The 22,197-nt window shown below is 33.7% G+C and overlaps 1 protein-coding gene across 3 annotated transcripts in view; it reads right to left on the reverse strand.

Annotated features, from left to right (window-relative positions):
- The window catches only part of Apoltp (Apolipoprotein lipid transfer particle), a 194,418-nt gene that overhangs the window by 45,210 nt on the left and 127,011 nt on the right, over nt 1–22,197 (reverse strand). For all 3 annotated transcript variants that reach the window (XM_069836782.1, XM_069836783.1, XM_069836784.1), the window contains 12 exons: nt 20,016–20,255; nt 19,630–19,828; nt 18,968–19,173; nt 18,119–18,268; nt 17,061–17,229; nt 12,490–12,705; nt 11,645–11,753; nt 10,272–10,408; nt 5,386–5,619; nt 4,325–4,506; nt 3,911–4,061; nt 1,387–1,555 (listed from right to left, as the gene is read on the reverse strand). In XM_069836782.1, coding sequence (XP_069692883.1) covers nt 1,387–1,555; nt 3,911–4,061; nt 4,325–4,506; nt 5,386–5,619; nt 10,272–10,408; nt 11,645–11,753; nt 12,490–12,705; nt 17,061–17,229; nt 18,119–18,268; nt 18,968–19,173; nt 19,630–19,828; nt 20,016–20,255 — 2,162 coding nt within the window. The remainder of the gene's footprint in view (nt 1–1,386; nt 1,556–3,910; nt 4,062–4,324; nt 4,507–5,385; nt 5,620–10,271; nt 10,409–11,644; nt 11,754–12,489; nt 12,706–17,060; nt 17,230–18,118; nt 18,269–18,967; nt 19,174–19,629; nt 19,829–20,015; nt 20,256–22,197) is intronic.

Here is a 22,197-nt window from a genome sequence, read left to right on the forward strand (position 1 = left end):
ACGTACATAGTCATTTTTTTATAATTTTAAGTCCATATTTAATTCCATATTTTGGTAAAAATCCATATTTAATTCCATATTTTGGTAAAAATAACTACATATATATTTACATATTTCATATATTTTTAGTCCATATAAATCCGTTCCCTGGTGATTATACAGTACATTCAGATTTGTTTTATTTGTATGAAAACAACCTCTCAGAACATTTACAAGTCCACCGCTGTGGAGTAATGGTTAGCATGCCTAACTGTGAAATGAGTGGGCACTGGTTCAAATATTGGTTGGAACATGTTACCTGGATGAGGATTTTTTCGGGGTTTTCCCTCAACCCATTAAGAGAAAATGCTGTGTAACTTTCGGCACTGGACCCTGTACACATTTGGTGGCATTATCACCTTCATTTCATTCAGATGATAGATAATCATAGCAGTTGATAAAGAATCGTAAAATAGCCAATTTTAAAACATTTAAACATGTTACTATAGCACTGGTAATTCTCCCATCTTTATCAACAGGAAATGACAGGGACCATAAATTTGAAGTGCAGGAACAATAAAGGATTTGAAGTGCAGGAACAATAAAGGATCTTTCTTCTGGAGTTATATATCGGTTCTACATTTTTCTTCTGTGTGAGAGGACATAAATTCTGTACCTACTAGAAAATCTTCGATATATTTAGTCCTAAAATACTTTAGTTGTTTGTAAATAATTGAACGGAATTAGTTATCCTAGCTCAGTTTTTTAAAAGTTAATGGAACACAAAACTGGCAACAGTTACGAAATAAGACGAAATCAGATATGGTACCAGTATTCATAATACCATATATGAACTAATTTAGTTGTTTCTAAGTGTTCAGTGCACTCATGAATTTGGTCCCACGTACAGTACTGAATTGCGGCCTGTATCCATAAAAGAAATGATAAAACTGTACAGGAACTAGGAATTACAGACACTTCATACACAAATAAACAAAGTTTAATTTGAAAACTGTAACAAAATGAATACAGATTTTGTATTAACAATGTGGCGAATAAAATAAAATCAGCAATATATCTTAAGCATTTGACAGTCATTAATTTATTCGTAGAAAAGAACCACTTTGTTGAATATTCGTGAAATAATGGTACCGATGACAAAGACGACAAATGTGTATTTTGTTCTATTTTAATTTCAATAAGGAATTGTTCAACAGTTCAAGCATGATGAGATAATAATGTGTGTGAAATTTTTATTGCATAGAACTGAGTTCATTCAGAAACAAAAATGAGCAATTTAATTGAAAAACTGAAAAATAAATGAAATCAATAATAAGAACTGATAAGATAGACAATACTGTAGCCTATTATGAACTAAAGCAGAAAAATGAGTTTGTTATCAAATACCTGGTGTGTAATTTATGTTTCCTTGTATCAACTTATCCTCAAGATTAATGAAGAATTTGACCGTTGCATTGAGATCCTTTCCTTTTATAACTGTACCATTCACGACATAGAGTGGACTCTTTCCTGTGAATTTTCCTTTCAGGTACGAAAGATCTCTAAGTGTCCTCTTCTGTAAAATGAAGAAAGTGTATGCATTATACATCTTGATTACACACTTTTAACATATTGTATCACTTAAGAATTTAGTTATAATAACAACTTTCAGGTGTAAAAATGAAAAGTAAGTGGTCAACTAAGTAATTTACCACTTTGTTTTCGTTTTAACACCTGAAAATTTTTATTATAACTAAATTCTTAAGTGTTTGAATTATTTCAGTTACTTATTTTAATTTTAATTCTCAATTAATCGAGTCAGGTCTTAACTGTGATGGTTGCATGCCATGGCGGCTCGTAGCAAAATCATATGGTTTGACTTGCTCAACAGAAGTATATTATTCAATTATTAAAACTAAACAGTATTAGGTGTGACTGTATGCGATATTGAAGTTTATCTTAAAAATTACATCTGAGACATATGTGAAATAATTTTAAACTGTAAGTATTATTTAAAATATATATATCAAAATTAAAATTCCTGTAAAACCTCAATTTCTAAATTGAATACAACTTGTAATATTATTTCCCTTCAGAGTACTGCAAAGAGTGAGTAGTAACAATTAAATTGTTTCCTAAAAATATTTTCAACACTCTTTAAGTACCCATCCATGGTGACATTCAGTTACACATTCGTATCATTAGTAAATATTTATTTGAAAAGTGCGGGTTTCCTTTCAAGCAAAATCAATTTTCTTACTATGAGCAAACTTGCCAATAAACTTCCGACTGAAATCAGGAAATTTCAGGACAAACTTCTATCAATAATGCAGAGATTCTTTCTTCAATCAGAAAAAATTCCTTATTTTTTTTTGTGCAGAGAACCAACTATCAGCTTCAGAATACGTCATAGGGATTATAAACAGAATTTTCAACCTGAAATGTTTTCCCTTTAGGTACTGTACACTGTAATTTGTTGTCTTTTTATGAACTCAATGAAGTAAACTTACTGTCCCGGACGCTGAACGAAGTTCTTCTGTAATGTTAATAAAATTACATGGTATAGCTTTTTTTATTTTCTTGGAATCAAAGAACTTGTACAGTCGACAGGTTTTTTTTTTTTCATTTTCTTTTTCAGAGAATTTAGATTCATATATCTCAAAACGTACTGGTTCAAATAATGCTGCGAAAATTGACCAAGTTTTATGCTTTTCGAAGACTCATTTCATTATGGCATTAGAATTCTGGATTTATTTTCGTTTAGAAGAAAGCAAATGTTGACATCTCTACATAGATACACAAATGTTGATTCAATGGCCATTCGTATATTTGTACTGGAAATGAGGTTTCAATTCGTTTATGGTTTTAGTTCTAACTGCATTTTATGTGTATTTGTTCTTCAGCGTTGAAATACATTTAAATGTGCCATTACAGCAATGATTCCGGTTTTTCATCTTTTTCGTATATTCGTGTGCAACAAATAAAATTATCTTACTCTAAATACTAAAAATTCATAACTATTTGTCTAGGCCTGTCCAATTAACTTCTCTTGAACGATGTGATGCTGCAGTGTCAACTCGAAATAACATCCACAGTTTTAATGTACACTCATGGAAAGAAAAAACTGGCCAGCGAGAAACTTCTTTATCGAAGCCATACTGTGCAGCTGTACAGAAATTTTGCATCGTATTATCTCTGTGATTTCACTCACTGTTTTCCCTTCCACGCCTTTAGAATGATTCTAACCCTGTTCTATTGTTTCTTGTTGGATATGAAGATAAGCACGCTGGAAAGTATTGTAAATGACTTAGCACATTTTTACAAAATGTAAAACTGGTTGTTTTATTTACAAGCCATAAACTTATTAATATTGTTTTACGCTCATAACACTTGTTGAAAGTTTATCAAAGAATTATGAGTGATTTGCACTGGAATGTTTAAGACCAGACTATTCTATTTTGTAGAGACCACGTCGTTACACAGGATATGCATATGGAAACTGATAATTTTGTCAGCAGCCCTCTCATTCAGAGTTAAGATTATTTTACATGCCATAAATCTATTGAAACAGCAGCTCAGTTTTACTTTCCTTTCAAAGAGAGCCACGGTAAAGATTTTTTATCGAAAAGTCCATCATCTTTCCAACCTGCAAACCTAGGAATGGTAACCACTCAACCACGAATTTCACCACGAATTTCACCACGAATTTCACCAACAGTGAGCCTAAAAAAAATTATTTCTCAATACTACACTTTTATTTATTTTTGGAAACTATGCTGCCATTAGCATGAAATAAGCAGAACATTCTTTCCTGTGATCAATCATACATTCATGATTTTATAACTACATTCATCTCATCCATAATAAAGCATTCTTAAATAGTTTATTTACAGACCACCTCTTCTTAAATGACATTAATGAGAAGGCTTACCTCTAATTCTACCTCCTTTATGATTGTGTTCAATCTTCCTTTCAAGTTGCCTGTCTGTAGCGGAAGGTACGATCGTTTGTAACTTGCTTCATTACTTGTTTCATATATTTTCCCATCTACCTTCATTTGTCCTTGTACCTTCAAATCTAATCTATAAGCAAAGAAGATTCGCAATTACATTATGAATAGTGCATCCAGATATACTTCGGTTAAAAGAGGAAAATAAATCCTTCTATGTCACAAAATCATTTTTCAGAGTAAGTCGACTCATAAGCACAGGAGATTTTAATGATAGTTTCTATTATCCATATACATGTATAGTCTCATCTTCTACTTAAATGTAAAGATTTGGAAGAAATAATTTTTTGTATATATGTACCATACAGTACCTCCGAGATGCAGTGACATTCTTACCTGGTAGCAGGGTGAGTGCCTAACACAACAAAATTGTAATACTTCGTCCGTCCTTGTGAGTTATCAGTTATTTTCCCAGACAAATACAATTTCTGATCTTTAACATTTGAATATTGTAGATCAGCCGCTACATCCAGCAAATCTTTTGAATCAGCTGAGTACTGGGCATCAAGTGTCACATCCTAAGAAAATTGAGTACAGAAAAACATAGCATTAAACATTTTCAAGAAAATGTTACGAAAGCCAACAATATTCAAACTGTACATACACAGGTGGTGGTGGTGGTGGTGGTGGTGGTGGTGGTGGTGGTGGTGGTGGTGGTGGTGGTGGCAGAGACAGAGTTAGGGAGAGTGGTTGTAGTAGTGAAGAGAGGGGTGGAAATGACAGTGGAGATGGAGATAGAGAAAGTGGTTGTATTAGTGACGAAAAGGGTGGAAATGACTTAGATATGTGTGTAATGAGGTTGTTTGTTGTTTTCTGTTGTTTCCAGTTATGACAGACTGAGACTTTTCTAGAAATTTATTCGTGAGATGGCGGCATCCAAATGAGAATTTCACTACCTCAATGATATTGTAATTAATTAGTGAGTGTAAGCTACGACTAAAATAGTTGAATTCTGATATGTGCGACAATTTCGCGATAAATTGTCCTATTACTGAGGGAGAGATTTTATTTATGTATTTTAAATCTAGAACACGAAACCTCCTGTTTTACATCTTTGTAAAGGGTCGTGCCAGGAAGATTATTATTGACCATGAAATTCAATCAGAAAGTCAATATGACATATGCATAAGATGTTTACATATTTTAACCTAATCTTTAGGATTATTATATAATACTAGAAAACTAACTGATACATTGTGGTCGGGTAGTAACACAGCTCAACAGCCAATTTCATACTAACCCACGCACTCCCATTCTAATCCAAAAAGTAGGATCGTCCCTTAGGAAGACGAAAATAAGCTTCTGAGTGGATGCTGGATTATACATACCGGTATATATCTCTATCAGCCATATTTACCTTTCGTTAACAGTCATCCTTTCCTGTAACTCAAACTCACCCTTATGAAGGAAGGATGCTTGATGCTTACGACAGCATGATGTTTGTTTGGATACACACTCAATCTTTTCCAATCAAAGGATGCACCAACTCGCTTTTCCTTTGCTTGTTTATCCCATACAAATGTAAGTTCTGATGAAAGTGAATTATTGGACATTTGATAATAACCTAAAACGGTGAAATTTCTCTTTGGATATGCGAAGTTCAACTCCATCCTCTCTTCATCTTTATCGTTCTGAAATTAATAAGAATAAACCACTAAATAAATTTAATGAATACCTATAAAAAAAACAAACCATACACTTCTTCAGTTATAAAAGCAGTGTACACTTTAATAATATCCTTCACATAAAGCTATGCATATTATTTCATATGAACCATTGAAAAGGAAACTAACAAGCAAACGTTCTCATGGGGACAGATAAAAAAAGTTTTTTTTTTTCTTCCACCACGTTAATAATGTCAAAACAAGTGCTTGTACAAATTTTGGCCACTCGAGCGCAATTACGAAGGTCGTAAAAAATAAGTTTCCCTGGGGCTGTTTACATTAAGAAAACAAAATTTCATTGGAAAAATTTATTGAAACAAATGCAACAACTGTTGAGCTATTTTTCAACATATTCCCCACTGGAATTGAGACATTTGTCATACCATGGGATCGAAAGAGAGGTGCAGACAGCTGTCATACACTGGTTCTGATTCCAGGCGTCAGACTTCTATGACACAGGGATACAATAGTTGATCCCACGGTATGACAAATGTTTAAATTTCGGCGAGGAATATGTTGAAAAATAGCTGAATAACTGTAACTGTTCCAATAAATATTTTCATGAAATTGTGTTTTGTTTCTGTAAACGGCCCCAGGGAAACTTATTTTTTTTTCGGCTCTCGTAATTGCGCTCGAGTGGCCAAAATTTGTATAAGCACTTGTTCTGACAATATTAACATAGTGGAAGAAAAAAAATAACATTTTTATCTGCCCCAATGAGAATGTTTGCTTGTAAGTTATAAAGATATAAAGAAAGGATTATTACTTGTCATCCATGAAATGATATATGAGAAAAGAAATTCGATATCAACATCACAAATGAATTACCAGTACTCATAGAAGCTCAAGGCAGAAAGTGATAAAAAACAGAATTTAGATTATGGATACAAACCGAAAAAAGCAGTAGCAAATTTTAAACTAGAAACTGAATACGACTGCTTTTCATAACATTTATTTAGAGTAAATCCCCATTGTGTACATCTGGTATAAGTTTAGAAATATTTTATAATCTTACACAAAACATAAAATTATTTAGGGTGAAATTAAAGAAGTACATAACTTTTCACGTCTTCTATTCTGTAGGTGAATTCATGACATTCAACAGTGCTGTGCTGCATGAATATTTCTGTCTTGTATTAACTATCGATACTAAACCTTTGTCTTGTACTAGAATATTGTATATATTTCAACTAGACTATTAAGATTTTTTCTTACATGTTCCATATTTTAGCTGAGAAGCGAGTACAAATACTATGGAATGTAAATAAATACAATATAATACAATACAACATTTTCAAGTAAACTAAGAAATGTTCATGACAACTGCAGCCTCGTCCGAAACACAAACAATATATCAGTACTGGTACATAGGCCTACATCTGGAGTAAATATTTCAAATTCTGACAATTGTATTTTGTGCAAATGGTCAAACACAGACAAAGACCACTTAGTCTAATGTGATGTACCTGTAATGAATGATAGTGGAAATGACTTGAAAATATTACAATCGAATGTTATAGGTAAAATCACTTACTACTGCTATACCCAATACACCTTACTATTGAAAAAAAAAAAAAAAAACTAATAATATGCCAACATTAGGGTTATCAAATCTTGAAACTTAAAATGAGGTCACCATACCAACTGGGCCCTTCAAATCCTTAAGTAAGATCTTACAGATACAAATTCACATAATGAGACAAACATGTTTAATTTTAAAAAATTTAAATGAAGTCAACTATTTAACATGCTGCATATTTTGGTACATAATTGCTAAATTATTACAATCTGACTATGCATATATAAAAAAACATAAAAACTACAGGAATAAACTTTACAGTTCAGTCACTCATGTTTCAATACAGGGTAACTTCATTTAAACAACCCGTGAATATTTCTCTGTTGATTCGATTTTGTTTAAAATGTCAGAGAATTTTAGCAAATACGAATTAAATGCTACGCAACTGAAATGACGAAAGTTGTACAGTACTTCATTATAGCTAGTCCCTTCACTGACTCCACAACAACGCGATTCATCTCCTTTGATCACTGCATTTGAAATGGCAAAATGCTCGGTAAGTGTGGTAAGAAGTTGCGATCCTCGCCTGAAAGCTCATGTGAACCAAATACATACACAAACTGAGATAACAGGACAAACAGAACCTCATGTGAATTGTGTCCAACGATCAGTAAAGCAGCAAGAATAAGGAAACAGAAGTGAAATGGGCTCTGTAGGTTCTAATTCAAATGTTCAAAATGCGTCGAGTGTTATTTGTGAGTGAAACAAAGATCAAGGTATGTCGATAATCTTAGCTAATGTCGTTTAAAGACCAAGCTCTTTTTAAAAATTAAATCCATAGGTCCAGTTTCTGGACATTCGCGTTGATTTTGAAAACTCCTCCCGGACCGTAATTTAACCCTTGAAAATGAGGGCATGTCCAGGAAAATGAGGACGTATGATAACCCTAGTCATCATGTATCCTGGCATGCAAAGTTCAGACCCTCGTGTAGCAATGTTTAAATCTTGGTTAATTTATTAACACAGTCTCAAAATTTACAGCACCTTCCTTATATTAAGTAGGATGATTGAGTTTACCCTGTGCCTTGCACCATGGACAATTTTGGTAATATATTTATTTAAAAAATGAACGAATGACTAGTGGGTTTTAGTATCATAATAAAAATTTCCGTATGATTTTTTAGAACCAAACGCAATCTAAATTATAAATAATCTTAAACAAATATACAATAAATAAAATAAAAAGGGAAGACACACAGGACTTTAATAAACTACATTCCCACAAAGTTAGGTAATAGTCATATTATGATAAGATACCTTCTCCATTTTACTCAAAATTACACAACTTTTCTTCTTTTGTTTTAGCATACTGGCAGCCTACTGGTATTATCATCATCATCATCATCATTATTACTGGCCTTGTGCTGTTGTTTTGCACATTAATATTTGAAATAAATAAATAAATAAATAAATAAATAAATAAATAAATAAATAAATAATAATAATAATAATTATTATTATTATTATTATTATTATTATTATTATGAAAATTCTTCAACATGTTCTTGGTTCTTGCACGAGATACTACGTTCATCGTTTTCTTACAATTATAATGTATCATTCATCAGCATTTAGGGATTACAACTACGAAAGAATGGGAACTTTCTTTCATGACACCAACCATGTAGTATGACCGAAAATAGGTCGAAACATGTTAACAAGGTACGTTAAAATTTAACAAAAGAAAGTTCTAATCATACATATTCCGAAGTGATACAGTGTTAAAAGTTGTGTAATCAAGATGTATGTAGTACAGTCATTAAGTTCTGACACTGACGCCTGAAGGGTAGGCACCCACAAGAATCTGGATGTCTCAGAAGATGCCGCGTGATACGGCGTACACTTAAAACAGATCGACATCCTCCCTCAATATAGTCGCCCTTGGCCGCAATGCACGTCTGCCAACGTTGGTGTAGCTGCTGGAAGCACCGCTGAAAGATGTTGGCAGGAAGATGCCGTACGGCTTCTCTTGTGCAGTCATGACCTTTTCGGCCGCATAAAAATTACGCCCTCGTAGGATTGATTTCATGAGGGGAAAGAGAAAAAAAATCGCATGGTGCGAGATCAGGTGAGTACGGAGGGTGTGGCAAAACAGCAACCTGTTGCCTTGCAAGTTCCTCTTGGACAAGGATGGAGCGATGTGCAGGGGCGTTGTCGTGTAGCAACAGCCAATTCTTCCTATGCCAAAGCTCAGGACGCTTACGACGAATTGAATTGCTTAAACGGCCAAGAATCTCTTTGTAGAGGATCTTGTCTACAGTTGCACCTTGTGGAATGAATTCTATGTGAACAATTCCATTTGAATAAAAAAAACTGTTAAAGCATCACCTTGCCTTTTGACCTGTCTTGTTGCGGATTTTTCTGTCGTGGAAATAATGGCGTTTTCCAGGTGGCGGATTGTCGCTTCAGTTGCGGATCGTAAAGGAAACACCATGTTTCGTCTCCAGTTATGATCGGTTATAGCAGTTTCGCCTAATTTCTGACAGAACGTGACGCTTGCCCATTGCTCAAACTGCAACATGCTCGAGTTCCGATGCGCGCATTCAAATCACCGTCACAACAAAGACCGTAGTTCTGCTTACAGTGCATGCACTCAACTGTCTCTTGTTGGGTCGAGAGACTAACTGACAAGGTATCATACCATGGCGCCACCTATGCGCTATAGTGCACCACAACGCCACTATGCGCTCAGTATTAGAACTTAATGACTGTACCACGTATTACTTTTGTATAATATGAATAGCAATCTGCAAATACTTTTCGCAAGTAGTGCAGAAACTGTCGAAATATGGTGAGTGGAGTACCAGTAGTCAAAAACAATTCTACTCGCTGTTACTGTTTTGCAAAGATGATTCAAATACACATGTATAAGAGGAACCAACAACTGCTATTATGCAGTGAATGTTAAAAAAAATGCCCTAGGGTGTTCTGGGTGTCCTGTTTGGACAGTGAATGTCTTACGGCAACATCTCTCTGTTTATGATGATTACATTGGTTACTATGCTCCGACCTCCCAGCTTATGTGTTAACTCGAACTTACTGTGGTTTTGTTGACAATAGTGATGTCATAACTTGCCCAGGATTTTGGGTCAAGATGTAAAACTGATCTTTGCTTGAACTCGTGGTCTAAGAAGTCGTAGTCTGTCTTCAGCCTCACAGTTCTGTTCATATGAATTGCTGGAATTACAAAAACAAAAATAGTCTTCAAAGATAATTGCAGATGATGCCTCTTTCCCTTCAACTTAGTGCATATAAGAGAGAAAGTTACCTGGCAATAGCTCGATACTTTCCACCCGAAGTAGAGTTCTCAATTGTCGAACGTTTAAGTGTTTTCCACTTGGAAGATTTGTTTGTTAGAAATTTTCGATACCGGTATGTCACTTGAGAATAAAAAAAATTACTTCAAGTCATTCAAATATATGTAGGTACCTATTGTAAAATGTCTGAATATGTGTATTTTACATTAAAATTTATTTTGAAAATAATTTGTTAGAGTTTACGCATTAAAATAATAGACTAACTCATTACTTAACTTCTCTTAAAACTTCAATTACGCTTCTCATATTTTCAAGAACTATTTCCGAATTATTTAGTTTGTCCCATTAAACAAGTAACATGAAATTGAAGAACGAGTGCCCTTTGCCAGATATAGCAAGTTTGATTTCGGCAGAAATTATTTAACATATATTATCATCTTCTCAGATGTATGTTATTGTATTCTCAAGTAACATGTTCGATTTTTTTGCAGACAATTTCATGAAAATTACTCACTAACGAATTTTCCAAAACTGATTTTGCTCCAATTAAAATACTCCATATATATTGTCTCTTGCATGTTCCTTCAAAAGTGGGTGTGACACACAAGTGACATCGAGTACGAGACAATGTGCTGACGATACATCCTGTGCATCATGTTAGTGTGTGTCCTTTGATTTATTCCAGATAGCATACATTTTATGAAAGGAAAACAGACATCGTCTAGACCACAGTCTACTATATACAGTCACGAAGCTTGAGTTTTGAGGGTGCTAGAAACAATAGACTGTGACGGTACTATTTTGCATTGCCTGTAATGAGGCGATATTAGCGATCCTAGTGGTGAGAAACTATCTAATGTTTGCATATTTACTACGTATTGAGCTTCGCGACTGTATATACTAGACTGTGGTCTAGACAAAGATTTAACACAGCTACTAAACTGTGTAGAGATATGCATTCTCAAAAGAAAATATTGAAGAAGCCGCCACAGTATCTGTACTGAATATGAATTTGTGTTTCTCGTTTTCTTATTATTGCAACTGATGCATTCTTTTATATGTAGAAGATGTAAGCTTCTACTCTTTAGTATCCCCATTTCTCCAAATTTACAGTGAAAACCGAAACTGATTTCATTTTCCAAAGACTAATATTTACCTGTTAAAGTAATCTCTTGTCCGGTGAGAGTTGAATATATCAACATTTCTCCTGTTAAATGGAATGCACTTTTATTATGTAACTTGAATATTTCTGCTCTTTTCTTGTCCTGAAACAGTTATTAAGGTATTAATTACAATATTTTGTTTCTTTCAAAGGTACCAATTTAATTAAATTAGTACTAATTCATTCACTGCGTAATGTGAAATCAAGAAATTTCTGTATAAACCTATTTCACATTAAAATATTTTACATTTTTTATTCGTTTTGGGGGAAATGAATAGCTATTCTACGCATTAAAGAACTACATTGTGTTCATACTATGTTAAGCATGGCACAAAGCCTTCACTAAAGCAGGTAAAGTGACAAAGGAAGGGTTACATTTCAGATCCCACGATCCGTTTTGAAAAGCCTCCAGACAAATTCTACAGGTTGATAAAGAAAAAAAGCAACACCATATGAAGAAAAAGTATAGTATTGATAACTGGGTCTCTTTTTTTGTTCTCGAGGTGCAATCACAAGATTTACAGTGAATGTGTTCAAAAGATTTGGACTCAAACTTAGTGTGCTGCAAGACATTGGTCGTCAAATTATATGTGATTCGTTGCTTTTTCTCCATAACCTTTGGATAATCGACTTAAATAAAGAAATAAAACGTATGTTCATATGAGAATAGCTGCCATATTCATATCCATGTTAAACTAGTAATGATTCTTATCGTATTTTCATTGTTGTCCTATACAATGAACTAAATATTAGCTGTATCATTTGGTACGGTCATTCTTTAAGGGCAGCTATCCTCATATTGGATTTTCTCTCTCTAATTTTAATCTTATTTATCTTACAGTTGTGGGCAGATTCAATCCTTCTGAACCTCCACTATACTGATATTCATGGATGTAGAGAATGCCAAGTGGAGAATAAGAGTTGTCAATTTCCATATTTATCACGTCCTTCTCAAAGCCTGCAGATGACTGAGATGTGCAGTTGTACCGTCCTTCCAAGAACCTTCTGTTGTTGTATTCGATGAAAGAATAACCCGTTGTCCGAAGAGGTCCTTCCTGTCATACAAAATATATTCATCAAACACAAAAATTACTTAGTTCTGTTGTCCTTCGTTAACATGCTTGCTTCTAGATCCAAGATTCGTAGCTGAAATCTGGTCGAGGTTGGTGAAATGTAAGACAGCACGTATAAGAAGCATATTCCTGAATGACAGGGCTCTAGGCAATACTTGACATTTTGTCCACATCTAATTTCATCTGTGTTAGATCCTAAGCTTGCCTATCATCCTAACATATTTTTATTTACTCATTATGAGTCATTCTACCTGAAATCGAAGTCTAAAAACACAAAAAAGTTTCACAATAATTGCTCGGAAAATTTATATGAGTTATCTATCCTTAATGAAAAGACCCATTTATGTTTACTTACTCCATATGCCATTATATTTAAATCAGTACTTAACTCAAGTTTATGTTTTTTAAACTAAGCCCACAATTTAAGATATGCCATTTTCAATACTGAAGGAAAATAACGATAAAAATTAATGTAGTGAGTTCAGAACTATCAGCCTGATATCACAATCGGCGAAGATTCTCCTGTGAATACAGAATCAAAATTCATATCCTATGATGGAAGGAGAGTTGAAAGAAGAGCAATTTGACTTCAGGAAGGGAAAAGCTATGAGAAATGCAATTTTACTACTGTGAACAATCGGTGAAAGATACCTAGAGAAAAATAAAGAAGTCTGTAAAGCATTTTTGGACCCGAAAAGGCTTTTGACAAAGTAGATTGGAATAAATTAATGGGGTCCTGAATAAAATAGGTGTGAACTGGAGAGAGAGGAGGCTATTCTGTAACTTCATATGAAACGAGTCAAAGTCAGGATAGCAGAAGGGACAGGAGTATAACAGGGATGCCCTTTATCACCTAACCTGTTCAACGTCTACTTGGAGGATTTAGTGAAGAACTGTTTTCAGAACGTGGGAGGGGTGATAGTAGGAGAAAGAAGAAGAATAAAGTGCATAAGATTTGCCGATGATATGACGATGCTAGCAGGAGAAAGGGACAATACTAAGGAACATGCCACTGGAGCTAAATGACAGCTGTGAGCAGTATGGGATGAAGATGAATGCAAACAACACAAAGACCGTAGCTCACGAAAGGACGTTAAATAAGGTAAATTTGAGAATTCGAAATGAGGCAGGGGAACAAGTGGACAGCTTCAAATACTTGGGATGTGCTATAAGTAGTAACATGAGCTGCTGTCAGGAAGTCAAAAGAAGGATAGCAATGGCAAAGGAAGTTTTTAATAGAAAAAGGAACATCATCTGCAGGCCTCTTGAAAAAGAACTAAGGAAGAGACTCGTGAAGTGCTTTGTGTGGAATGTTGTATTTTATGGTGCAGAAACATGGACATTATCATGACCAATTTTCTTGAGGTTCAAATAATTCGGAAAAATTTATATATATTTTTTTATTATTAAACATATCTTAAATACACTGCACAACTGCAGTTTTGGAATGTGGAATCTATAGGCCATAGGTAGGGGTGTGTTTTTTTGGAAGTAATGAAATACGCGAAATGTTTGAAAACTTAATTGTATTCGCAAAGAACACAAATCTCACGAAGGTAATCTAGAAAATTAACTGCGAAATGTCCCTAAATGTTATCATTTCAACGAAAAGCTTCAGTCGCAAAATTAGTACTTGAAAGATTTTCTTTTTTTCACGAAATACTTGGGGAAACAAATTAATAATCCTTTCAAATAAAATAAAAAATTGAATTTGGCTGTCTTCTAAAGCTTTGTGTTAGCTGTAAATCACGATCCTACCGAAGAGTTTGCATACCGTACTTTTTCTAATTTAGACCCTGCAACAGACGAGGATGACAACAGTTTTGCTTCAATATGTCTTCGAGTAATGTGGTTTCCTACCTCAAATATTGTAATGAGAGAGGATTTTCGACGTATACCAGTAAAGATATTTTACCTGATTGACGAGTTAGTTTCTCATGTTCAAATGTTCAAACTATTCTCAGCCTTTATATTATTCAAGAGCAAGATAGTTAACCGGTGTAAGATTTGCTACTTGGATTGGTCAGAGTATTTTCATTGCTTTTTCTAATTATATGTAACTCATGTTAAGCAATGGTTATAAGTAGCCTAATTTTCAAGAAAAAAAAATTATTTATGTAATTTAATAATCGTAATATTGAAAGTATCAAGAAATCTGTAACAATTAAATTACTGGATTTACACATGTTGTACATAATATTTTGTATGCCATATCCTAACTCATATTTTCACGAAATATTGACCCAAACCTTCGTATTTCCACGAAATATTCACCAAAATCATGACAAAATAAGCACAAAAATAGAGGTAAAATAATCTGCACAAAATCTCATCCCCATCTAAGTCGTGCTCCAGCTGCCCAGTAGGAACTTTCACTCCTGCCTCTGTGTATACCAGCCTTATAACATTTCTCACTCCCTCTCCATTCTCTCACTGAAACCATTCACCAGGGTGTTCAACTCTACTTTTATCGATTCCTCTTGGCAAATAACTTGCGAATCAATATAAGCACAACTGAACCAAATTTTGGTATACAGATTAACACTAAAACATATGTAATCTTCATCTTACGATGTTTGGATGACGTATATACGTCCGTTGATGTGACATATTAATGAATTAAATACTATTATAGTCACAATCATGCCATGGTAATGAAATTTTTCTTTCATACCATGGCATGATTGTGACTATAATAGTATTTAATTCACTAAAACATATATTATCGGTTTTTACAAGTGAATGAGCGAAAGAGAATAAGATTTTTTAAAAAGAAAATTACAGGGGGTTCAATAAGCCACTGAACACGTAGCATGAGCCGTGCCCGCAGTGAAGTGAAGAGAAAGGACCAGAAGAATTTGAAATGTAGATATGGAGAAGAATGGGATGTGTGAAATGGACAGACAGAATAAGAAATGTAGCTGTGCTACAAAGAGTAAGTGAAGAAAGAATAATTCTGAAACTGATCAGGAGGAGAAAAAGAAATTGGCTGGGCCACTGGCAAAGAAGGAAGTGCCTACTGAAGGACGCACTGGAAGGAATGGTGAAGGGAAGTAAAGTTCGAGGCAGAAGAAAATATCAGATGATAGACAACTTATATGATCATATGTGGAGACTAAGAGGAAGGAGGAAAACAGGAAAATTGGAGAATGTTGGGTTTGCAGTGAAATACTTGTCCTTGAGCAGAACCCTGTGAGGTCTGAATGAATGGGAATTTTTTAAATACATTTTTCACTATTCAATTAAACCATCAATAATTATCATTTTAAGTGAATGCTTATGTTAAACAGCAATGTATTTTTTCACTCGATGAAAGTAGCTGAACAACTTCCGGCAGACAAAGAAATTTTGACAATTTCTGACAGTAAAATCAGGACTTGATTGGAACAATCTACTTCAGGAAAAGTATATACAAGATTCGTGTACTCCTGATAACATTAGCAGGATTATGGTGGTAAAAGAAATATGTTAGCATAGAGAACCAAGGTGGTAAGGATCTTCACAAAATAAAAAGGCTGATTCATGTAATCTAAAGGAAATGTACCAATGCTTCAACACGCCAACACGATTTTTTTTTTTTCACAAATTTTCTAACTGAAACCTAAGCACTGTGTTTTATTTGCAGTCCATTGAGTGTATAATGTTTGGGTTTGTAATCGTTTACAAAACAATAAAATAACCGAATTGTTGTGACACGTGTATAGTGTATGCTGAAAACGTGTATGTTACCTCCAGAAACATTCATACTGCCAGACTACAACAAGCAACCACTCAAATAATAAAAATTTATTTGTTTCAGTCACTGTTGTAATCACCATACCACAATAGAAAGAGGAATAAAATTACCTAACATGTTCATACTTCTGGACATTACTTCCAAATATATCATATCTATCACCTTAAACGTGCTTCCCATCTCATCAGTTATAATTATCCTATCATCAAAATTCCATTAGGAATAAGAAACAACAATTTTGCTCTATTATATTATGGATCCCAATTAAAATTAGTTGTCAAATTTGGACATAGTGATACACATAGTGTCTTAAAACCTTTTCAGTACAGTTAATGTAAATGAAATTTCTCACTGATATTTCGATTTTCCATTAGTTAACATTCTTTATATTAATTGACATTCATAAATACTTAAATATATTTATATTATGAAATGGATTAATGATATACTTATATATCTTGATTTTTTATACTCTAAAGCAGAAATACTTGTTCAATATTCCCAAACAAATGTTTTTCTTGCATTCAAACTATCTTTTAAAATAAACACTATAGGGCCTAAATGATAAAAAAAAATAATATCTTAAAATCGAATATCTTGCCTTGTATCCATACACAAGATTTCCTTTGTGTCTTGTTTGCAGTGGAATTTCTACAACTACTGAACCGTTTATTTGAGTGTCCAGATTTTTAGTTTCATATTTGTACTTTGAATCAAAAAGAGCAGTATTGTTTGGCCAGAAAGCTTCTAAGAATCTTTGATGGTGTAACCTGAAAGCAGAATATATTTTATATGAGCTATTATTTTCACACTGGATTTAAGTAAGTTTCATTTCATAATCGTAAAATTTATGTTAAATCTTAGTGTAAGAGAGAAATGAGCATGTTATTTTTTTTATTAATATAAATCAAGTAATATGGCACCACTTTGCATTTACAGTTATTACTTCATTTGGCAGGTCAATAAATTATTACAAATGTTCCAAAATAATTCAGCTTAGATTTGGTAAGTCTTTGAAAAACTAACAGACCATAAGCATGTGTAATACAAGCAAGATTGCACAACATTAGTAACTCATAGTTTGGAATGTTTCATTTCTGTAATTTATTTTTAATTGAAGTCCTAAAATGTATTTAAATATTACTGATGTTAAATTGCCGAAATTTCTTGATTTTAAATTTTCATGGGAGATAAATATAAGGTACGCCACAAAGAAACTTTAAAGAGATAGATTTTGCCGTGGAATTTCATTTTAATTAAGTTTTGTCTACATTGTAATGATTTTCCTCAGAGAAGGAGAGGTGGTTGAACACAATTGTTACTTGTGTTTGTGATCATTCTATATTCCACCTATTTTCAGTAAGTTCCCTAAAAATGGCTAGAAATGAACGTTATTTTGCGAATGTGAATATCCAGTCAACATCATTAGAAGTGGATAAAGATTTTTACAGTGTTTAACACGATACAAGTTTCTGTTTTTTTTTTTTTCTTTTTCACGTTGTCATAGATATCCTACCTATTAAACTCGTACCAACCAATGTATTAGCATGACTCCTAACACAATACATAATGATCAAGACAATCGTAATTGATTTAACTTACCATCTCATGTAATGGAGGAAAAAACTAAGCGACATTATACTTGTTACCATTACTTACGTATGTGTAGCAGCTTTAAAGTTAAATCCAAGGTAGGATATTGTGGGAAATGGAGTAGTGGTGTTAACCTTGCCGTGCATGTTTGCAAAACTACTGTAGTCTATATGTCCACCAGCGATAAAATGACTTGCAGGACAGAAAAGATCACTTCTGAAATAAAAGTGAATAACTCAAAATTATTCGTTAAATTTATGCATGAGTCAGCACCTACAGTACAGAAATCATGTTTAAATGTATTTCGTAAAAAAAAAGTAAAACTAAGTCTAGTAGGTACTTAAATAAAGTACCGGTACCTAAACATTTTAACAGTGTAGGAATTAAATCACTAAAATTCATACAAAAATTGGAAATGTGTAGATGAAATACAATAGCATTTATTTTATAAATTCGATATAAGTAGGAAGCAACATTATGTCAACATGTTTCTCTGTAGTCTTCATTCTTTGAAGGAAAAAACAGCATGTTTTCTAAACACGAAATATATGGCTGCTTGTAAAGAGAGTACTTGTGGCTAAAACACCACGCATTCAAACAAGAATATAATATTGATATCACGCTCTTAACTAAAGTTTATTATAAAATTACTGTGAAAATTAATTAATATGTAAAATTTCAAGTTAGAAGAATGATCTTCCTTCTAACAGATTTAGACATGTCCACTGAAAATACTTCCGTTTGTGAACAGCGGGCATTACATATGTGCAACAAATTTGAGTCTAATAAATCACAAAGATTTGTTGTATGATATTTCACTGCTTGAAATTTCCGCTACACAATTAACGATACAACTATAAGTAAATCTACTTATCTTTAAAAATAATAAAAGTAGTGAAAGAAGAAGGTTACTACCTTAATTTATGATAGACATCATTCTTGTCATAGAACAACTTTGCGACGAAAGTATCTTCCGTATGCTTGGGTGTGCTTAAAGTGTAAAGCAAATCAATCAATTTCTCCCCGCGCTTTATCTTCACAACATTAACAATTGACTTGTATGTGACTTTTCCCCATTGCAAAGTGAGGTTACCATCAATTTTATTTGGCAGTGCAATGAACTGAAATTAAAAGCATGTTTTTGTTAAATAAAGCCGAATGAAACAAAGCAATATGGAAAATAAAACAAATGCAACTCAAATCTTTAATCCGTAATACATTATAGATTTTCCTAAAAATTCAGATATGAATCATATACCAGTACGAAAAGATACATGTGCAAAGTTATGATCATTGTGATCATTGTCCTCATCTTTGTTGACTGTCTTGCAAGTTTTAGATTAGCTTAGTATGCTGAATTGCAAAGATTAGCATACTCTTCCCTCGGAAGATAAAACTTATGATTACAATATGACACACAAGTTAACTTTTCCCTCTGAAAATACACCAGGGAGGCAGTTCTAACTATTTGTCGCAGTTCCCATAATGGCACAGTATATCTCACTAAAATATTTCTCACAATATATACTTCATGAACACTTCAAATCATATTACAAATATTTCAATTCCAAACTCACCTCTCCATAAGTTGCATACAGTTTCTTTGAGTGGAAAGTGGAATACTTGATCACTTCTTGGACAAACTTATAATCCTTCGTGTATAGCAGTTTGCTGTAGATGGTGTGAACTTCACTCTGTGGTGGTGGTAACTTAAGATTAAGTGTTACTGTGATGTTACTTGTGGAGGGAATTGCAAGACTGGCATTGGTACCAAACCTACAACAACAACAATGTAATCTATTACAAACAAATGTTAAGAATGGATATTGGTGATCTTGTCACTACTAACAACAGAGCAATACATAAAAAATCTTTTTACCTATTTTTGATAATTATTATACAGGTTCAGATTAGAATTTATAAATTTAAGGTAGACAGGAGCAATACTATCAGATTCACTTACTGCCAATTATTTTTGTTGACATTTAGATCCATTCCAACAGAGAACTGTTTAAAGGCCTTCTTAGGATTTCTATAAAATGCTTCTGTTATAAGATATTGTGATACATTTCTCGTTTCATACGATCCAATTATTTTTCCTGCCATATTTTCCATGTAGATCCATGTCCATTCTGTGTTTAACTTCGCTTTTGCTTGTGTAACATCAAATGCAGCTCGTAGAACACCAGATTTTTCAGTTATCCTGTTAATGTAATACATTAAAATAAATAAATATCTCATAACAATATGGTATTATTGATAGGGAATGTTCAATATGTCACAAACTATGGGAAGAGGCAATAATATATGTTGATAAATTTATATCCTTGAGTAAAGGGTGCTGTAATACAGTCTTCACACTGGAACAATGAATGTTCATTCTTGAGTGCTACATATAGATCCACAGCTATTAAAACATTTGCACAGAACTTTCCGTAGACAAGCACCCCAAAGGAAGTGTAGCAGATACACCAGAAGTGGTCATCTAACAGCTGTGCTAACAAAGGAGAAGCTAATAGATAGGACCAGGAAGTTCATTCCCTATAAAATAATAAATATACATTCAAGTTTTCCCTTAATAACTAGAAAAAAAGAAGCCAATAAATAAGCACTAACAAAGTTCCCTATTTATTGATACATCACTAATACAGGTCAAGCAAAATAATATTAAAGTCAATTATTGCGGAAAAGTTGAAGCATCCAAATCACTGTCCAAAAGAAGTAATAAGATGAAGTTCACTATAATCACATGGTGTAGCTTTTCAGTAGATAAAGAGTACCAGTACCTGTTACTTCTGAAGATAGATTTGTAGCTCGAAAAGCTCTTTCAACGTCGCAAGACAATACTGGAAAATACTTAAAAGTCAGTATTCGATACTCTGAAGATACCGGTATCATGTCACTCGTAAATTCAGTTTGTAGACATTTTATTCTAGACGATTTACTGCACTGTTTTTTAGGCACAGTACTTGAGCAACTTGAGAACTTGATGGATTTAGCGATCACCCTTCAGTCACATGGAGCACACCACAACTGAATAGCTTCCTTGACTGGGTGTTCTACACCGACCTTACAAGTACAGTTGTGACGAAAATTAAAATGGATTAAGTAGACAATAAAAATATTAATGGCAAAAATATTATGCTTTTACTTTGAAAAGTCAAACTATGCATTTCTATGCAATATAAAATCAGCTTTAATGAGCTTGAAAGCAAAAATATGCCATAATAATATTAATATCATAATAATATGTTGCATTAATAAAAAATATGCAAATATACTTTGTAAGCAATATAAAATCAGATTTAAAAGGCTTAAGTACATGTGAAAATAATTAATCAGAAATTAATTACAGTCAATTAAAGTGTGTGTGTGTGTGTGTGTGTGTGTGTGTGTGTGTGTGTGTGTGTGTGTGCGTGTGTGTGCGTGTGCGTGTCTAGATATTCAGATCACAATGACTGTCAGTTCTGAAAAGTCATGGCGACATCTCTCTCAACAAAATGGTGAATCTCTGAGTTTTGCATACGAAGCTGTCAGGGAAAAACCGCACCTGCTTCCCTGTAAGGTATATTTTGTGCAAGAAGTACAGCTAGATGACCACACCTGTTCATGGAGCACGTGATTCCAGTTGGGGAAGAGTTAGATGATTGAAACTGGACTAATGAAGCGTGATTTCATTTGAATGGTCACAGCAATGCTTAAAACACGTGCATATGGTCCGTATCTTACACAAAGCGCCACTCCATAGCCAGAAAGCGTCTTTTCATCACCTTCTTTGACGAGACAGTGAATAGCAACTGTTATTCGTCATTGATACACGAATTTCTTACCATAATCACGAAGAACGAGAAAGGACTTGGTTTAAGCAGAACAACGGTGTATAAAGCCCAGAACACAATGGCTTTCCTAGAAAGCGTGTGCCCTTGAAGAGTAATTTTGCAGGTTTTTGGCATCCCAGATCACCCAATTACAGTCTCCTGTCTTCTTCTTACGAGGACACCTGAAGTTTGCTGCTTATTTGAAGCATCCCCACACAAGACAATATTGAGGACCAACATTCAGCAATGTGTGGCACAAATTTCTCAGAACAAACTCCAAAAGGTATCTCACAAATAATTGATTAAATGGCGATCTTACTCGTGTTA

Source organism: Periplaneta americana, chromosome 10 (genome assembly GCF_040183065.1).
Source record: "Periplaneta americana isolate PAMFEO1 chromosome 10, P.americana_PAMFEO1_priV1, whole genome shotgun sequence".
Classification (NCBI taxonomy): Eukaryota; Metazoa; Arthropoda; class Insecta; order Blattodea; family Blattidae; genus Periplaneta; species Periplaneta americana.